Source organism: Mauremys reevesii, linkage group 1, assembly GCF_016161935.1.
Source record: "Mauremys reevesii isolate NIE-2019 linkage group 1, ASM1616193v1, whole genome shotgun sequence".
In the NCBI taxonomy this organism is placed as follows: Eukaryota; Metazoa; Chordata; order Testudines; family Geoemydidae; genus Mauremys; species Mauremys reevesii.
Window position 1 is genome coordinate 12,270,274 of NC_052623.1, and position 16,117 is coordinate 12,286,390.

General features: G+C 48.9%; 1 protein-coding gene across 16 annotated transcripts; it reads right to left on the reverse strand.

Moving 5' to 3' along the window:
* Nucleotides 1-1,016: 1,016 nt before the first annotated feature.
* LOC120386467 (ecto-ADP-ribosyltransferase 5-like) lies at nucleotides 1,017-15,939 on the reverse strand. Of its 16 annotated transcripts, XM_039505813.1 has the most exons (6): nucleotides 15,812-15,939; nucleotides 8,106-8,221; nucleotides 6,931-7,022; nucleotides 5,521-6,244; nucleotides 2,040-2,072; nucleotides 1,017-1,145 (listed from the first exon to the last, which is right to left on the reverse strand). In XM_039505813.1, exons 1-6 carry the CDS (start codon nucleotides 15,820-15,822, stop codon nucleotides 1,024-1,026), a joined length of 1,098 nt encoding a protein of 365 aa, XP_039361747.1. In that variant the 5' UTR covers nucleotides 15,823-15,939; the 3' UTR covers nucleotides 1,017-1,023. The 16 variants fall into 16 exon arrangements, with proteins under 16 accessions (XP_039361747.1, XP_039361842.1, XP_039361756.1 ...); XM_039505908.1 differs by lacking the exons at nucleotides 1,017-1,145; nucleotides 2,040-2,072; nucleotides 6,931-7,022; nucleotides 15,812-15,939 and adding exons at nucleotides 2,089-2,547; nucleotides 6,409-6,569; nucleotides 6,766-6,865 and having other exon boundaries at nucleotides 5,403-6,244; nucleotides 8,106-8,988; XM_039505868.1 differs by lacking the exons at nucleotides 1,017-1,145; nucleotides 2,040-2,072; nucleotides 15,812-15,939 and adding exons at nucleotides 2,091-2,547; nucleotides 9,207-9,526 and having other exon boundaries at nucleotides 5,403-6,244; nucleotides 8,106-8,205.
* Between the last annotated feature and the right edge of the window lie 178 nt (nucleotides 15,940-16,117).

The following is a 16,117-nucleotide window of genomic DNA, read 5'->3' on the forward strand; positions in this document are numbered from 1 at the left end:
ACTGCTAATTTTTAGGTCAGCAATTAACTCTTCTTTGTCAGAATGAGATCCAGTATTAAGTTACTCCATGCTGGGTGCAAGACTTTCTGTGTTAAGAAATCATTATCTATTATGTTTAGAAATTCCAAGGAAGTTTTGTTACTGGCTGCAGTAGGTGTCCAGTGAGTGTCCTCCAGACTGAAGTCCCCATGATAAAATAGTCATCTCCTGAACCCAGAACCCAGTATAGTGTCTCAACCATACGACCACCCTATCTGAGCCTGTGTATTCCTTATTGCTGGTCTCATCTCACATGGATTTATCCAGCAGGGGGTGTTATGCATCACATCCTTAAGGGGGACTCTGTGCACATTCCCAGCATCGCTAAGTTGTAGAGATCTTCCTGAAGCTTTATGGTGTAGATTTGCCCCTAGTTTTAGAATTAATAATTGCGGGAGAAAATACACCCAGGGCTCATGCAGGACCTGAGTGGTTTCTGGGCCTCTGTACAGGGGGAAACTTCACCCATAAAGCTCTGCACAGTCCTGGATCCTCCTTCAGATGGCAAGAGAAAAAGAACTCACAGATTCCAACCTGACCACAGCCAGTTGTTGCAACTAATGGATAGCCCAATGTCTCAGTTAGGATGTGTTCAGATCGTATATAATAAAAAACCCAGCACAATTCAGAGACACTCAACAGACAGGTACCTATGGAACTTTAACAGTGTAAATTCTATTACCATTTGTAAGTGGTAGGAATGTCAAACTTAAAGGGGGACACAGAATGGAACACTAAACTGTACGATACTGTTCAGCCACTAGATGGCGCCACATGAGACCAGCCCGCCTGGCAGCAAAGTAAAGTCACTTAAAGGGGCTTCCTCTGTAATGGAAGCTGTGGGTCCAGTCCAAACCTGGTATAGAAGCCTGACCTGCGAGTAGCAGCCCTGCTACCCACCGTGTTCAAGGCGCACACAGCACAGCGTCCAGTAAAGGACCCCACCTGCATTTATTTTTATGAGACATGTTTTTTATTTGTTTTTTACAAAGTCAAGATGAGTTTGAAATTGGCGAAGAGTTTCGGAGCAGCAATGTTGACCAGGACAATTCCACCAACGAACACAGGGCTCATGTTGCTGGACACCCTGACACTCCTTCCTGCAACTAAGGAAAGAAAATACGTGAGCTAGTGCATTGAATAACCTTTCAGAGTCCAGGAGAATATTAAGCGCCTAAATTCACACTGAGTGGTGACCCAATGGATGCTAAGGATGCTCAGCACCTCTAAAAACCAGACTGCTTATTTACCTAGGTGCTGCTAAGCTTATCAAGTATGAAGAAATCATAGAAATGTCAGGCTTGAAGGGAGCCCGCGAGGTCATCAAGCCCAGCCCCCTGTGCCGAGTAAATCAACCAGCCCAACAGGTGTTTGTCCAACCTGTTCTTGAAAACCTCCAGTGAGGGGATCCCTTGGAAGCCTATTGCAGAGCTTAACTACCTTGAAAGTTAGAAAGTTTTTCCTCATATGTAACCTGAATCTCCCTTCCTGCAGATTAAGCCCGTTACTTCTTGTCCTGCCTGCAGTGGACACGGAGAACAATGGATCACCGTTCTCTTATAACAGCCCTTAACATATCTGAAGACTGTTACCAGGTTCCCCTCTGTCCTCTTTTCTGAAGTCTAAACGTGCCCAGTTTTTTTAACTTTTCCTCCCAGCTCAGGTTTTCTAAACCTTCGATCATTTTTGTTGCTCTCCTCTGGACTCTTTCCAATTGGTTCACATCTTCCCCAAAGTGTGATGTCCAGAATTGGATACAGTACTCCAGCTGGGGCCTCACCATTGCCAACTTAGCAGGACCATTGCCTGCCTTGTATTACATATGGCTCTCCTGATAATAGACGCCAGAAGGATATTAGCTTTTTTTGCACCCGCATCACTTGCTGACTCATATTTAATTTGTGATCCACTGTCAGATGTTTCAAGTAATGTATCAAACTAAAAGCATCTGGCCTCTCCCTGGGTCTACCAGAGATCAGAGTGGAAAGGAGAATTCTTACCTGTGTTGTCAACACATTCTGGAGACTTCTCTCCTAAAACACAAACAGAGACTTCCGTTAAACAGCTGTCTCCTCCAGGGGGAAATTTTCCAAGACTGGCATGGACAAATGTCAGCTTTGCATCTTCGTTGGAATTGTTCAAACTCACACAACAGAAAGCTAGACCCAGCTGAGATGTTTGCATTTAGGTCTAGATTTTTAAAGGTATTGAGATGCCTAAAAATGCAGCTAAGCACCTTGTGGGATTTTCAAAGGTGCCAGCCACATTTGAAAATCCCACAAGCTGCATAGCTGCATTTTTAAGCACCCAAATGCATTTAAAAATGTGGTACTTATGCCTGAGGCCGGCCTATAATAGGTGCTAGATCTCTAGGGGATTCCATGTCCCTAGTTCAGAGAAGGGATCAGAACAGCCCTGCTGAGCAACTCCCATGAAATCTATACAAGCAAGAGTTTCTCCGCACACCACAGACAGGTGGCAAGGGCCTGCCAGCACTCCAGAGTAGATCTAGAAAAAGGAGAGGGAGGAATTACTTATCTGTCTCGTAAAATAGCTTTTACACCCTACATTGCCCTTCCAGCCCTGATCACAGGGACAGCAAGAGGGTCACAACGATCAAGAAGGCCAAGGGTCTGTCTTTCTGGCTGGTACCACGCCTCAGCTGGGACAGTGTAACAGTGAGGCAAACAAGGAGCAATGGTCTCAAGTTGCAGTGGGGGAGGTCTAGGTTGGATATTAGGAAACATTATTTCCCTAGGAGGGTGGTGAAGCACTGGAATGGGTTCCCTAGGGAGGTGGTGGAATCTCCTTCCTTAGAGGTTTTTAAGGTCAGGCTTGACAAAGCCCTGGCTGGGATGATTTAATTGGGGTTGGTCCTGCTTTGAGTAGGGGGTTGGACTAGATACCTCCTGAGGTCCCTTGCAACCCTAATCTTCTATGATTCAAACTATTGTATTGTTCTAATGCAATGCTCAGGGCTGCCAGTAGATGTCGCCAAAACCTGCATCTTATTAGACTCAGGGAAGGGTCCTGTTAGAGAGAGGGACCTGTGTCAGGGAACTGAAGTGGGTTATGTGCCTGTGGGCCGCATTCTGCTCTCATTTACACCTGTGTGAATCAGGAGTGACTCCTCCGTGGAATCTCTATCCCATCAGACATCAGCTGCTTGTCTTCGCTTTGAAGGCCTGTCATGGTCGACCCATCGTCTCTCATTCGCTATGGAGGTGTCAGCTCCCCTCTCTGGTCAGCCCATGAACCCAGCCTCCGTCGTTACATTTTCAAACCAGCCCCTTCCTGCTTTCTCCCCTGCTCCCTTCATGACTGGGCGGAGCTTCCCCTCAACACCCACAAAACGACCCCATCATCCTGCTTCAAATCCCTCCTTAAACTCGCCCTTGCCATGACGGCTGCAAAGAACCAGAGCTCTGCTAGGCTGCCGGGACGCTGAGCCCCCGCTCGATCCCGCTGACCGCACTGTCTCGTCGTTTCCTTGGGCTCCTCTGCCCGTCTCTTTCCATCTGTAAGCTCCTGGGGCAGGGAACGTGTTTGTCCAGCGCCTACACCAGGGCCCCTGGGCCGTGCCTGGGGCTAACAGGTAGGCAATACGAACAATAACTAATGAGCGCTCAGAACCAGGCCAGGCGTGTCTGAACAAAGGCTAGAGGGAGGACGCTCTCTCGGACTCCTTGACCGGATTCTCCAGCGTGGTGCGGTTGCTGTGCACTGCAGAAGGTGGCCCTAAAGCCAGCGTATCCAGCCCCCAGAGGGGCAAAGGAGTGGTGGTCCTCTGGTAGCATACGAGCTCCTGCTTTGCTCTGTCCCTCCCCCTCCCCGCTGCTGGCGTAGCAAGGAAAAGGGGGTGCAGCCAGGACAGACCTGCATCTTGCTGCTCCTCTGCTGTGTTTTCAACCCCTTGGGGTAAATGACAGCAACCCTCAGGCTGCTCCAACATGGCCCAGGGGAAGCTGGCCCTGCACAGAGACTGCAGCAAGCTCGGAGAGTACACAGGTGGGCTTTGCACACCCCTGTCCTGACTTGTGTAGTCTGTGCTTTGACCGTAGTTGGGGTTTGGTCCCTTATTCCTAGTGCCTTGGCCTCATATTTGATTATGCATTTGTAGGGAGAGAACAGCAGAGTGCAATCCCCCAAACTAGCACTAAGGCAAGGAAACTGAGAATGCCCCAGTTCTCTTCCAATGAGGAGACTGTCTCTAACCAGGAGAAGCAAAAAAAGATTATGACTCATGAGGCTAATTCTGATCTCACTACCACCAGTTTCGGGAACTGATGTCACTTGAGTTGCAGCAGCGTAAACAAAGTCAGAATGAGGCCCCCACAATCAACTTTAACTCTCACGTTTGTTTGGTAGGAAGACAACTTGGCCTGTGGAAATGCATGGCTATGCATTGCATCAAAAGGATCCGTACGAGAGAACGGCCCAGCCGTGCAAAGACTGGCGTGGTTAGAGATCAGCATTACAATCCAGCCACCAGTTTTAAGACAAACTCAGGGCAAATTTAAAAACTAGATTTCATTGCATGCCAAGGAAGGGAAAGAAAAGAGAATCGGTAATTAACATGCAGGAGCTAGAGAGGCACGGGAAACTAAAACCAAAGAAGCAAAATTATCCATAAATTAAGCCTGTGAGGATTATGCTGCTGCTAAACTGCACTGTTGAGTCTCCCAAAGCCCCAGGCCTGGGGCTTTGGGGAACATTGAGATCCTTGTGTTCCGAGGACATCGTAAACCCAAACTGGGGGCAGCTGTTCAGTAGGTATTTGGAAAGGTTTCAGGCAGTGCCCCTGGCATGAGCCATAGATTCCCTGGCCAGGAGCGACTGTTGTGATCACCAGTCTGACCCGCATAGCACAGGCCAAAGGATGTGACCCAGCCACTCCTGCATCGAGGCCGATAACTTGGGTTTGTCTGCGGACCGGGCAAATGACGAGGGGGAAGGAAGGAGATATTCTCGGTGGGCGGGCGGGGCTCCTGTCTGAAGGACTGTTTAATGCTGCCGGTTATGCTAAGGGGCAGGGCGCCTACCGCTTATATTAGGGAGCCTTAAAAACGATTTAAAAGGAAGTAAAAAATTACCCTTCCAAGCTTCCGTAGGCTTCTCGGCTTCCTTATTGGGGGCCCAAGTCTGCAACCCTTGCCCACCTGGGGTGAAGCCCCCTGGGCAAAGGGGCCAGCAAAAGCCCGAGGACGTGACTTAATTCCCACATAAGCCCTATGGCTTTAGGGATGAGCACTGAATAGCAATAATGGGCTTATGTGGGACTGAAGCCGTGCAGAGGGCTTGGTGCCGGCCCAACGCACAGGACCGAATTTTATTTTCACCCTTAGAAAATAAATTAGATTAACCTAAGATGTGGGTCACATGTGAGCCACCCATTTAAAGGCTTCCTCTGCGACTGGATTGTCCCCGTTCCGAGGTGGCCGAGCCTGGCTTGCTCCCGTTCCAACGCGGGCCAGCACTCACCCCCAAGGTAGGCGCAGTTGTAATGGCTGCAGGTCCGGTTCATGCTGTGCAGGAGGAAGACGCTGCGGTTCCCCTCCTGGGAGAAGCTGGAGACGTTGAACACTTCGCTCATGGGGATCAGCACTTCTCGCTCGGCAGGGATGGCGGAGAACGCCTCGATGTGGACGCCGAAGCAGGAGCGCAGGGTGAAGAAGGTGGCGTTGCCGTAACTCCGAGCTAAAGCCAGGTCCAGCGAGGAGGAGGTGAACTGTCCGAACCGGAACACACCTGCCCCGCTGGGCTCGAAGCGGATGGATCGGACTCCCCGGAACAGCTGGCGTCTGAACAGGTGGCCACAGTCAGCCCGTAAGAGCTGCAGGGCTCTCGTCAGATAGTAATGAAGAGCTTTGAAGTGGAAATTGCTCATGTAGTTATCTCGGGAGACCCCAGCCTCTTTCACTGCCTTGTTCAACTCCCAGTACAGTGGCTTAGAGGAATCAGTGTAGACCAGGATGGCTATGCCATGTTCATCCCTAAAGCCCTCGGGCACAGAAAGCCTTTTCTTCTTAATTGCCCAAACAGCCGATAGGTTTCCCCACATCGAGCCCAGCAGCGGGTGTCTGGCTTTTTCCTCCTCTAGCAGGCGAGGTGCAATATCCGTTTCCATTTCTTCAGTGCAGCCGGTGTATTGGTCATCGAAGGAGTCGGGTGCCATTCCCAGCTGCACAGACTGCTGGCATCTCACCTGGAGGGAGACGAAACAGGATGCTAAGGGGGTGGTTGGGGGTAGCCAGGTCTGACTGGCAGCTCACCCCTCAGCCATCCTGCCCTGCAGTGGCAGAGTAGTTCTCATGCTGAGCCATGCAGCCAGCAATGCTCCCGCCCCATAGCTCCTGGGCACAATTTTACCCAATGGAGGGAACTGTTCTTCAGTGACACTGGGCTCCAACTGGATAACCGCATAGTTCTGCAGGCATCACCATGGCTAGCGAACTGGACTAGAACTCAGGAGAGCTGGGTGTTCATCCCACCTTTAGAAAGTCACGTCCCCTCTCTCTGCCTCAGTTTCCCTGTGTGAAATGAGGGAAATGATTTTTCTCGTGCTTTGGAGTCTGGAGCAAAGCATTCTAGCACTTAGAGTGCCTTCCCATCCGAGGGGTGTGTTCTACTGACTGGCAGTCACATCATGGCAGCCACATCTCCATCGGGACTCCACCACAGATCACAGGATATTCCCCACCTGTACACAGCAGCACTAATACTTACACAGTGAACAAACAGCCACAGTTGCGGGGTGGCTCTCTACAGATGGGCCCTCCTCTCTCCTCCCACCGGCTGTGACCCTCTGAGACGCCATGTACCTGAGCTGCTGGGACAGAGACAGGTTACGGGAAGACGGCGGAGAGAATTCAGCTGGAGGAATTCAGTTACCTGAGAAGTTTCCAGCAAGATGAGAGCCCAAAGAGAAGCCAAGGAGAGAACCACAGACCTCAACGTCTTCATTTCCCAGCTCACCTGCGAGGCTGAAGGCAAATCCAATGGGCAGATCAGTGGATGTCGGGCATATCTCGACATCACGCGCAGGGGGATATAGCCTCCCCAGTCAGTGGGTGCACCGTGCTGATCTGCTGGGAGGGTACCACCCTCCGCCCTGGCACCAGCACCCTAATGCCAGCCTGGTGTGGAGGACAGGCCTGTGGGGGCACAAGGATGTTTGGGGAGCCAGCCCGCCCCACGCTCACCCTGCAGCAGTGGCTCTGTCCAACAGGGCTAGGCCTCGCTCCTAACTCAGGGCATAGCGCCACCGGGAGCTGGTGCGGCATCCCCCCATCATGATGGAGCAGGGAGCCAGGCTCAGCCAATGTGGCAGTCTTGTTCTCCACACCCTCCCTAGGCCTCCTCCTTTCCCACAGCAGGCTGGGAGAAGTGTAGGTTTGCCTGGCTTTGCCCCTTTGGTGCCACGATTTCTGTGGGTGCAACTGACCCCACGAACCTACGCTGCCATCACCCATAACCACCAACCGTCTCATGTCAGTCTCGACACAGCTCCTGCAGTGAGGACATCCCGTGCGCACGGCAAGGTTTCAGAGGACAGAATTCCTGAAGCAGAGGAAGCCCGGCCCTGAAGACAGGTTGTTGACTATCTGGTATATTTTTAGTAACCCTAATTTCTACAGGAGCCAGCTGGACAAGGCAGGGCTCGGTCACAGTCCAGAGGACGTGGCTAAAACTAAAGGAACGGAGCTTTGCATGGAGACACTGTCTAGGGCTCACAGGGCAGACACATCAGCAGAGATGGCGGATTTCTCAGCCGACAGCTTTTAGGCCTAGAATCATGCAGGAAGTGAGAGATTTTAGTGGGGGTTCCCGGAATGTACATTAATCATGCAGAAGGTGAAGTGTTCCACTCCAGTGACGCTGCGCATGGTTTCAATTTCAGACGGCGTCCCAGCAACTCACCGCCAGACGCATGCAGACCCGGTGCACAGACAGGGACAGATGGCATTTGTACCAAGGCCAAAAATCACAGGGAAGGAAGCAGCTTCCAAGAGTTACGTAGGAGCACTGTTCACAACAAACACAAGCATGGGGAGAGGGGGCTGTACCTGATTTCCCCAAACAGATCACTGTTCCCGGCAGGCAGAATCCCAAGCCACACGTCTTATGTTGAAGGGTCCAGCTGATTCCCTGATCCCACTGGGGCTTCTTCAAAGAAAAAACTCTACGGGGAAAAACATATTTCCAAGCCCTTTCCCTCCCTGCAGGAAACAACTGAAACTAAGTTACAACACGACACTCAGCCCAGTTTATCTTCGTTATTTCCATATATTTGACCGGAGATCCCAGAAAGCAGAGCACAGCCAGTGCCGTGTAGGCTACATACAGCTCTCAGGTGCCCAAACACTGCACGTGTAGCCACTCATCTAGCAAGGGATCATCTGACCCGCATTCAGTTCCCGTAAGTCGAATCAAGCTGGAGATACCTTCGCCCTGCCCAGATCTGTTTACACAGTGGAGAGATTTTGGTTCTAAGCCATGACCTTTGCTGACTGAGATAAACAAAGCTAAAACTCCAGCTAAACTGCCCAGCACATGGGCCAAGAACTGCCTCTGGCTCACAGTTTTTCTTCATTCCAGAAATAACTAGGGCCAAGAAGGAGAAATCGCCTGTAAGTGTAACCCATCTGCTAGGGGGCGAGGGCAGGGACAGGGGCCGGGTCCAATATCTAGGGGTTCCTCTTTACAATACAAAACAGGCCTGGCTGATGGCCCACCCAGTAACCAGAGAACACTAACCACTGCCCCTGGGGGCCTCTGAAGAGGTAATACTGCCCCTTGAGTTACACACAGACTCACAAGCACCGAGTCTGTGTGGAACAAGAGAAAACTGTTATTAAAAGAGAGAAGGAACTCCCTGCAACACCACTGCAACAACAAGTCAAAAACATGTAAACCATAAGTACATCCCCACCCCCAGAGCACGTTGGGCAGTGTCCTTTGCCTCAGTTTCCCACCTTGCGGTGTGAAAATCCAATGGACGAATGTCTCTTTGAGACCCCGCTCCCCTTTCCCTCTGCTGCCCTCCACTCACAGCTGGTGATTCAGAGTCAGTGAAGTCCCAGAATTCAGGGGAAGGGGTTCACCTTCTACCTGGAAGCAGGGGAGAGGAGCAAGCCTCTCCCACCACTCAGCACTGCCACGGTTACCTCTGCCACCACTTGCCACTGCGATGCTGCGTTCTGAGATTCTCCTACTTGGTGATTTCAGCTGCTAAGGATTTCACTGGGCAGGGAGGAACCTCACAGCTGCTGCTGCCTCTCCCCTGTTTTTCACTGCAAGACTGTCCCAACACCAGGTCTAGGTCCAAACCTGCTTATCAGTGGCAGCAGCAAGTCTCATAACCACTGAAGAGAAACAAGAACTCTACATCAAGTTTAGTCAGCACTGTCACGAAGCACTGGGGAAGAGAAAGAGGCTTAAATGCTACCTAGGAGTTTCTGAAACAGCACCCACAAAATAGGAACTTATCTCCCCCCCCCCCGGCTTTCATTTGGCAGTGGACACACAATATCCTCTGCTTAGTGGGTGACATTCAGTTTAGGGTGACTTCTCATTCAGAGCAGATTACGCATGGTTCTTCTGCGCGTTACTCATGCAATAGGAATAACACTATTTCATGACCCCGGCACTCAGTACAACTCAAGTGAATTGTAACCCAAAGGGATCGCTTTGGCAACGCAGGTCTGGCTGTTGCTCACTTAGGCACAGGAGGTGTGTCTATGCAAATATGGCCAGCTCCTAAAGTCTATTCCTCCAGTTCATCACTACATGTTGTGGTGGGGGCAGCTCATTCTGGCCCTGCTTACATCAGCACCGGCCCAGGGCCAATGATCAGGGAGAGAGGTGTGTGATACCTGTGCTCCAGCAGCACCCCGGCCCTGCACCCAGAGGCCAGGATCCTCAGGCCCACCTTGCAGCACTCAAGCAGGGCAGCCTATGGAGGTGGAAAGTGGGGTTCTTATTGCAATAGGGTGGGGACAGGGACAAGAGAGGATGGCTGCCTGCCTGCTCGCTCTGGGGTAGCCAGGTCAGCTGTGGTCAGTACTGAGATCATGTACCCCACCCAGCCAGCCTGCCCTGGCACAGAATTTCAGGCCAGATCTCTTGCCTTTGATGGACTCATCCAGCCAAGTAGGAGGGTCCTGGCCCAGGTAGACTCCTCCAAATGTCACTGGCTCCTGGGTATTTGACCCTAATTCTGTGCTGCCTTAGGACCCTGGTGAAAGCCCAGTGTGGTCCGTGGCACTGAGCAAGTGGGGAGTCTATACCAGATCACTCAAGGGCTCCTCACGTAGGTATGAAATTGCAAGGTTCATGCTCATGCGCCTCCTTTGTAGCCTAGCTAGTCCACGGGGACCACAACCGGAGCATGCCCGTTGCTAGCGGCATGCAGGGTTCCTCCTCCCCAGCCCACCTAAGGAGCAGGTGGGGAGAGCAGAGACTGTCAGCTGGGCCAGGGGAGATTGAAGACCCTGGGGGAAGGAGATGCAGCCGAGCAGGGAGAGGTTGGGGAAAGGCCTGGCTGGCAGCACATTGTAGATCCCAGGCTGGAGTGTGCTCATCCTCTGATGAAGTGAAGATAGTCCCTGCACCTTCCCTTGTCTCCATGTTTATTGCTATGAAACAGAAGGGCCAGTGAGCCGGGCCAGCTTCTTTACCGCACCAAGGAACCCACAGTGTGTATGCGCTTTCACGGGTCTAACTGCACCTCTGCATGCCCAGGGTGGGTTTAGAAGCACTCTGCTACTCTCCGAGGGCCAGATTCCAGGCTCGCGTAGCTTCAGTGTGCTTGCGGGACTGGGATCCAGGGCAGAAATCAGGATCCTGGACATCCTCTGAGGGGACCCTGAGCTCAGTCCAAGGAATGCACCAGAGTGTGAGCAAACTGAGACAGGGAAATACATGCAGGGTTTATTCTTTTTGTCGAGATCTGTATATTTCTTGTGCTAGTAAAGAGCAATGGTGGTTTAGAATCCTGTGCAAAGTGTGTGTGTGTATCAAATGCCCCTGAAGAGTTAAACTTTAAACCCAGAGCTTCCACGTGTCTGGGAAGGGTGTGCATAAGCTACAGTGGAGTCTGAGGAGTCAGCACTAATCCAGGAGCTGGGCAGTTGGACCACAAGAGCTCAGCTCTCAGGCCTGGTCTACACTGGGGGAAGGGGATCGATCTAAGTTATGCAACTTCAGCTACATGAATCGACTTAGATCACGTAACTGAAGTTAGATCTACTTACCGTGATGTCTTCACTGCAGTGAGTCAACTGCTGCTGCTCTCGTGGTGCAGGAGTACAGGAGTCGACGGGAGAGTGCCTGGGGATTGATTTATCGCATCTTCACTAGACGTGATAAATGGATCCCTGCTGGATCAATCGCTGCCTGCCGATCCGGCGAGTAGTGTAAACATACCCTCAGGAAAAGCTTCTAGAAGGAGGATCTGCATAACACGACTGTGCCCAGAGACCTCAAGCCAGGGGCAGTGCCTGACTGTCTGCAGACTCCAGAGTCTTAAATCACTCAGGCCTGCTTGTGATGAGAGACTTTGCCTCAGTTGCCTGAAAAAACTTATAACACTTTAAATTGAAGATTTGCAAAAGAACCTTGGGAAAGGGTCTAAAATCGGGAAAATTATAACTTGCTTAATTGGATATAAAACAAATGGTGGCATTGTCAGGACACTTTGGAATGCTTAGACTAGCAATTAGGTTCCCGAATAAGGCTTTAATTAAACAGAAATGAATAGTAGTTTAAATTAGGAAAATCCAGTAACGGCAGCTAAAGGGTGATGTAATGTAGTGGAAGATTCCATTTCTAAGGCACAGAGGAGTCCATTGCCTCTGATGTAATAATTCCACTTCCTGGGATGCAATGGTAAATTCCACTTCCCCTGGGGAATGACTCAGAAAATCCTATAGCGATACACTGTAGCCCATAGGAATACATGGGACTTTCAAACAGGAAGTAGCTAGGATTCATCCAAAGGTCAGCTGAAGAACTCCATAGGGATACATTTAGCCCATAGAGAAAGATGGATGTTCCTGTACATGTGACAAATTAGCATATCATCAACATATGCTAATCTCTGGAAACTGTCTGATCTTGAGTGTCACGTGGATACCCATGACATAAATTAGCATATGCTAATCCCTGAAGGCTGATTGGCTGAATGATGATAATAAATTATAGCTACTGAGCTGCAAATTGTATATAAAGGTGACAGCCAGCAGGCTAAACCTGGTAAGGGATTGGGGACCTTGATGAGAGAAGGACCCTGGAAAAGAAGATGCCTACGGAGCAACAGCATCAATGAAACTCTGCTAGGTAAGAAAACTAACCAAACCAGCTATGACCTTACAGCAGCAGAACAGCTAGTAACTAGCATCAGACAGCGCTCGCTAGCATCAGACATTAGCATCAGACAGTGCTCAATGGCACCTGAGAAGAAGCCATCTAAGCAGCAGCACCATACAATTCCACGGTCACCACAGCTACAGCTCTTGTGAGTAGCCCAGCTAAGGGCACTTTTACCCCAGCAGCTACAAGCACTAGCTACCTCAGTAGCAGTAGCAGCAGTCCACCCAGGGTCTGAGGTAATGGCTGTTTCTGTTACCCAGCCAGCCTGAAACCACCACAGCAGCTACCAAGCGGGCTTCCGATTCTCCTGCCTGAGGAACCACTTTACCTCAGGAGAAGGCAACAGAGCCGCACCACACTCAGCAGCGCAGCACAACAGCTAGCCAAGCATCACCGCACAACACTCATGAGCATCAGGCAGAGCAGAAGGACCTTTGAGACAGTCTCAGAGGGAATTTAAAGAAGCTTTTTGTGGGTGTAATTTCCTTGTGCTTAACATCCTAGAGCGTATCGGTTGCGATTGTAAATAAAGCTGAGGGCCTGAAATCTGAGTGAGATCTTTCGCTACCCATTTAGTAACCGCCCGGCCAGTGCTTACTGGATGTTTAGCTTGAAGTGGTTAATATTGAATGTTTAATTGATATATTGTTATGAGGTATAGAGTATTGAGTGAATCGTTATATTGTTCTCTGTTATGGAGTTAATTGAAATTATTATTGTAGGGTTGCATCTTTATTTGCCGCGCCGCTTCATTCCCTTTTCAACTGTAACCCTATTATCTCTATCTCTACCCTTTTACTGTAACTACTCACTTCTAAATAAATATTATTTTTGTTTTCAAAGTTTCAAATATTGTTTTGTCTAATAGCTGCAATCTGGTGGGATTTTTAGTCTCATTCTGAGACCTCCAAGAACAAACTCCTGTGAGCCCTGGCCAGCTCACCCTGCCTAGACATGGCACTTCAAGTTAATGGGGTTATAATCAAGGAATATTGGAATTAGCACAATCTAGTTGATGGGCCAGACTTTAAAAAAAAAAAGCCATATTCTTGGAGAGAAATGCCAAGTGCTTCCAGCCAACAAACAACGAACTGCGCTGGGCACCTATGTCGCATTTAAAGGTCTCTTGGTATTTTCATGATAAACCATCGGCTCCTCTCCAGCAGGGATTCTCAGCACTGTGCAGTTTAACAGCAATTATGAGTAAACACAGCAGCACTATGGATCATATTTCTACCCCCCTCAAGTCTTTTGGGTAAATATAATCACCATGAAGTGAAAGCAGGATTCCACACAACTACTTTGCCCCCTCCCCCTCCAGCTGAAAACTGTATTCCAGGGTCAAACCTCTCTCCGTTATGGTCAGGCTGCAATCCGTGAGATAGCAATTCCTGCCTGGGAAATCCCAGTTACTGAAATGGGAACAATGGATCAAAGTGAAACAATCGGGAGGATGTTTGGTTTTGATGTGTTCTTTCCCCCCACATCTCCACTGACGTTCCTAATGGATCCTCCTATAGCCACACAGGGGAAGTTGGAATCATGATGAAGCCTCTGCTGAGCCTCTTAAAATTCTTCCATCTTTAAACCTTGCTGGAAATCCCTGAGGTAAACACTTGAGCCTTGCCAGTTAAGCCCTCTGTATTTTCTGCTCAAGGCTATGTATGCAGCCCTATTGTTTTAGGATCCTAGAAATGTCGAGCTGAAAGGGATCTCAAAAGGTCATCTGGTCCAACTCTCTGGATTGTGAATGTCAATTCCACAAATCCTTTTGGAACCCTATTGCAGCGCTTAACTGCTCTTATAGTTAGAAAGTTTGTCCTAATATTTAACCTAAATCTCTCTTGCTGCAGATTAAGCCCATTACTACTTGTCCTACCTTCAGGGGACATGGAGAACAATTGATCACTGTCCTCTTTTAACAGCCATTCACATTCACTATTTTTGGGTCCACCCTTAGTCTTCTTTTCTCAAGACTAAATATGTCCCAAGCCTCTGATAATTTTTGTTGCTCTTCTCTGGACTCTCTCCAATTTGTCCACATCTTTCTTAAAGTGTGGAGCCCAGAACTGGACACAGTACTCCAACTGAGGCTTCACCAGTGCTGAGTAGAGTGGGACAATTATCTCCCATGTGTTGCATAGGACACTTCTATTAATACACCACAGAATGATATCAGCCTTTTTCATAACTGCATCACTTTGTTGGCTCATATGTTAGAGATTCATAGTTTCTAAGGCCAAAGGGACCATTCTGTTAATTTAGTCTGACCTCCTGTACAGCCTAGGCCAGAGAACTTCTCCTCTAAAGATTTTAGTTTCCTTACTCTTGGCGTCAGGGCTTTTTTGACCAGCTTCCTCATTTACTAACATGCCCTTTTCACAGTTAGTGTCACCATGTGCATTTTTTGTACCAATCCATCCTTGAACTTAATTCTATTCTGCTGACTACCACTTAGTGTTCCGCTAGATTGATGACGATTACTGAAAATCTTATTCACCATAGAAGAAAGTTCTACCAATCCCAAAGGATCTGACACATTACCTCCCAGGTCAAATAATATTTCACATCTTACCCAAATCCACGCATACCACCAATCCTTATTAACTAAACTAAAATTTATTTTAAAAAAAGAGATTGAGTATTGGTTAAAAGATCAGTATGCATACACACGAGTACAGTTCTGAGATCAGATTCATAGTGGGTGAACAATAGGCTTTTGATGTAACCTTCTGTTTCCCAAACATCACCAGTAATTAACTACATGTATTAACATAAGGTAATTTATCCATTAAGCAGTTTATCACATATAGACAATGATATTATTTCACCCAAGATTCATCTAAATGTTAGTATTCCCTTTTGATCGCTGAATCAATAGCTGTAGTAATAGACAGGAACTGTGCTTCAATGGCTAACATCTAACAAGATATAACTAAACACACAATTAGTATCAATTTCTAACAATACAGATTTGCATTTCAAAGTTCTAGCCTATCTAACATGGAATGGAACATGGAACATGCAAACAGACAGCAAGACTGCTTCTGACAGAACTAGCTTGCAGAACGGGGCCACCCCTATGCTAAGGGTGAAATGTTTGCTCTAGAGGAAGAAATCAAAGTCTAGAGAAACTGGAAACTGCTTTAAAGTTTTAATCTCTCTACATCTCAGCCACAAGATACAGAACTTGTATGTCACAATGCACAGGAAGGAAACGGACAATCCAAATACTTCTGTAATTTAAGTGTGTGATCTGCATTTCCTCTGCACCCCTGGTTAACCAATTACTTCTGAGGACGTTTCTGTCCTATGCACAGTTGAGCCTGAGAGAATGTCTCTCCTAATACATTCCCACAGTATTTCTACATTTGGCTAGCCACAGATCTGTCCTACAAACCTATACAGCATCTCCTTTCTGAAGGCAGAGGGTCAAGCAGAGTTCAGCTGCCTGGTAGCGAGGGGCCTTCTGCATAACATCATTGCTAGAGGAGCTGGAACCATTGAAGGATATTCCATCAGGTCCATTCCCAGGGCATTGTGAAGAACTGTTTCCTGAATTATTTTATTTTGTTCCCTATATTTTCTAGGGCTCTGTCCTGCGGGGCTTGAAACAACCCAGGAGAGGGCTGTGGCTAGGACAAGAAGCTTGGGCTGATTGGGGAAAGTAGGCTCAGCTGTGGCCATGCCCCAATCAGGCCCAGCT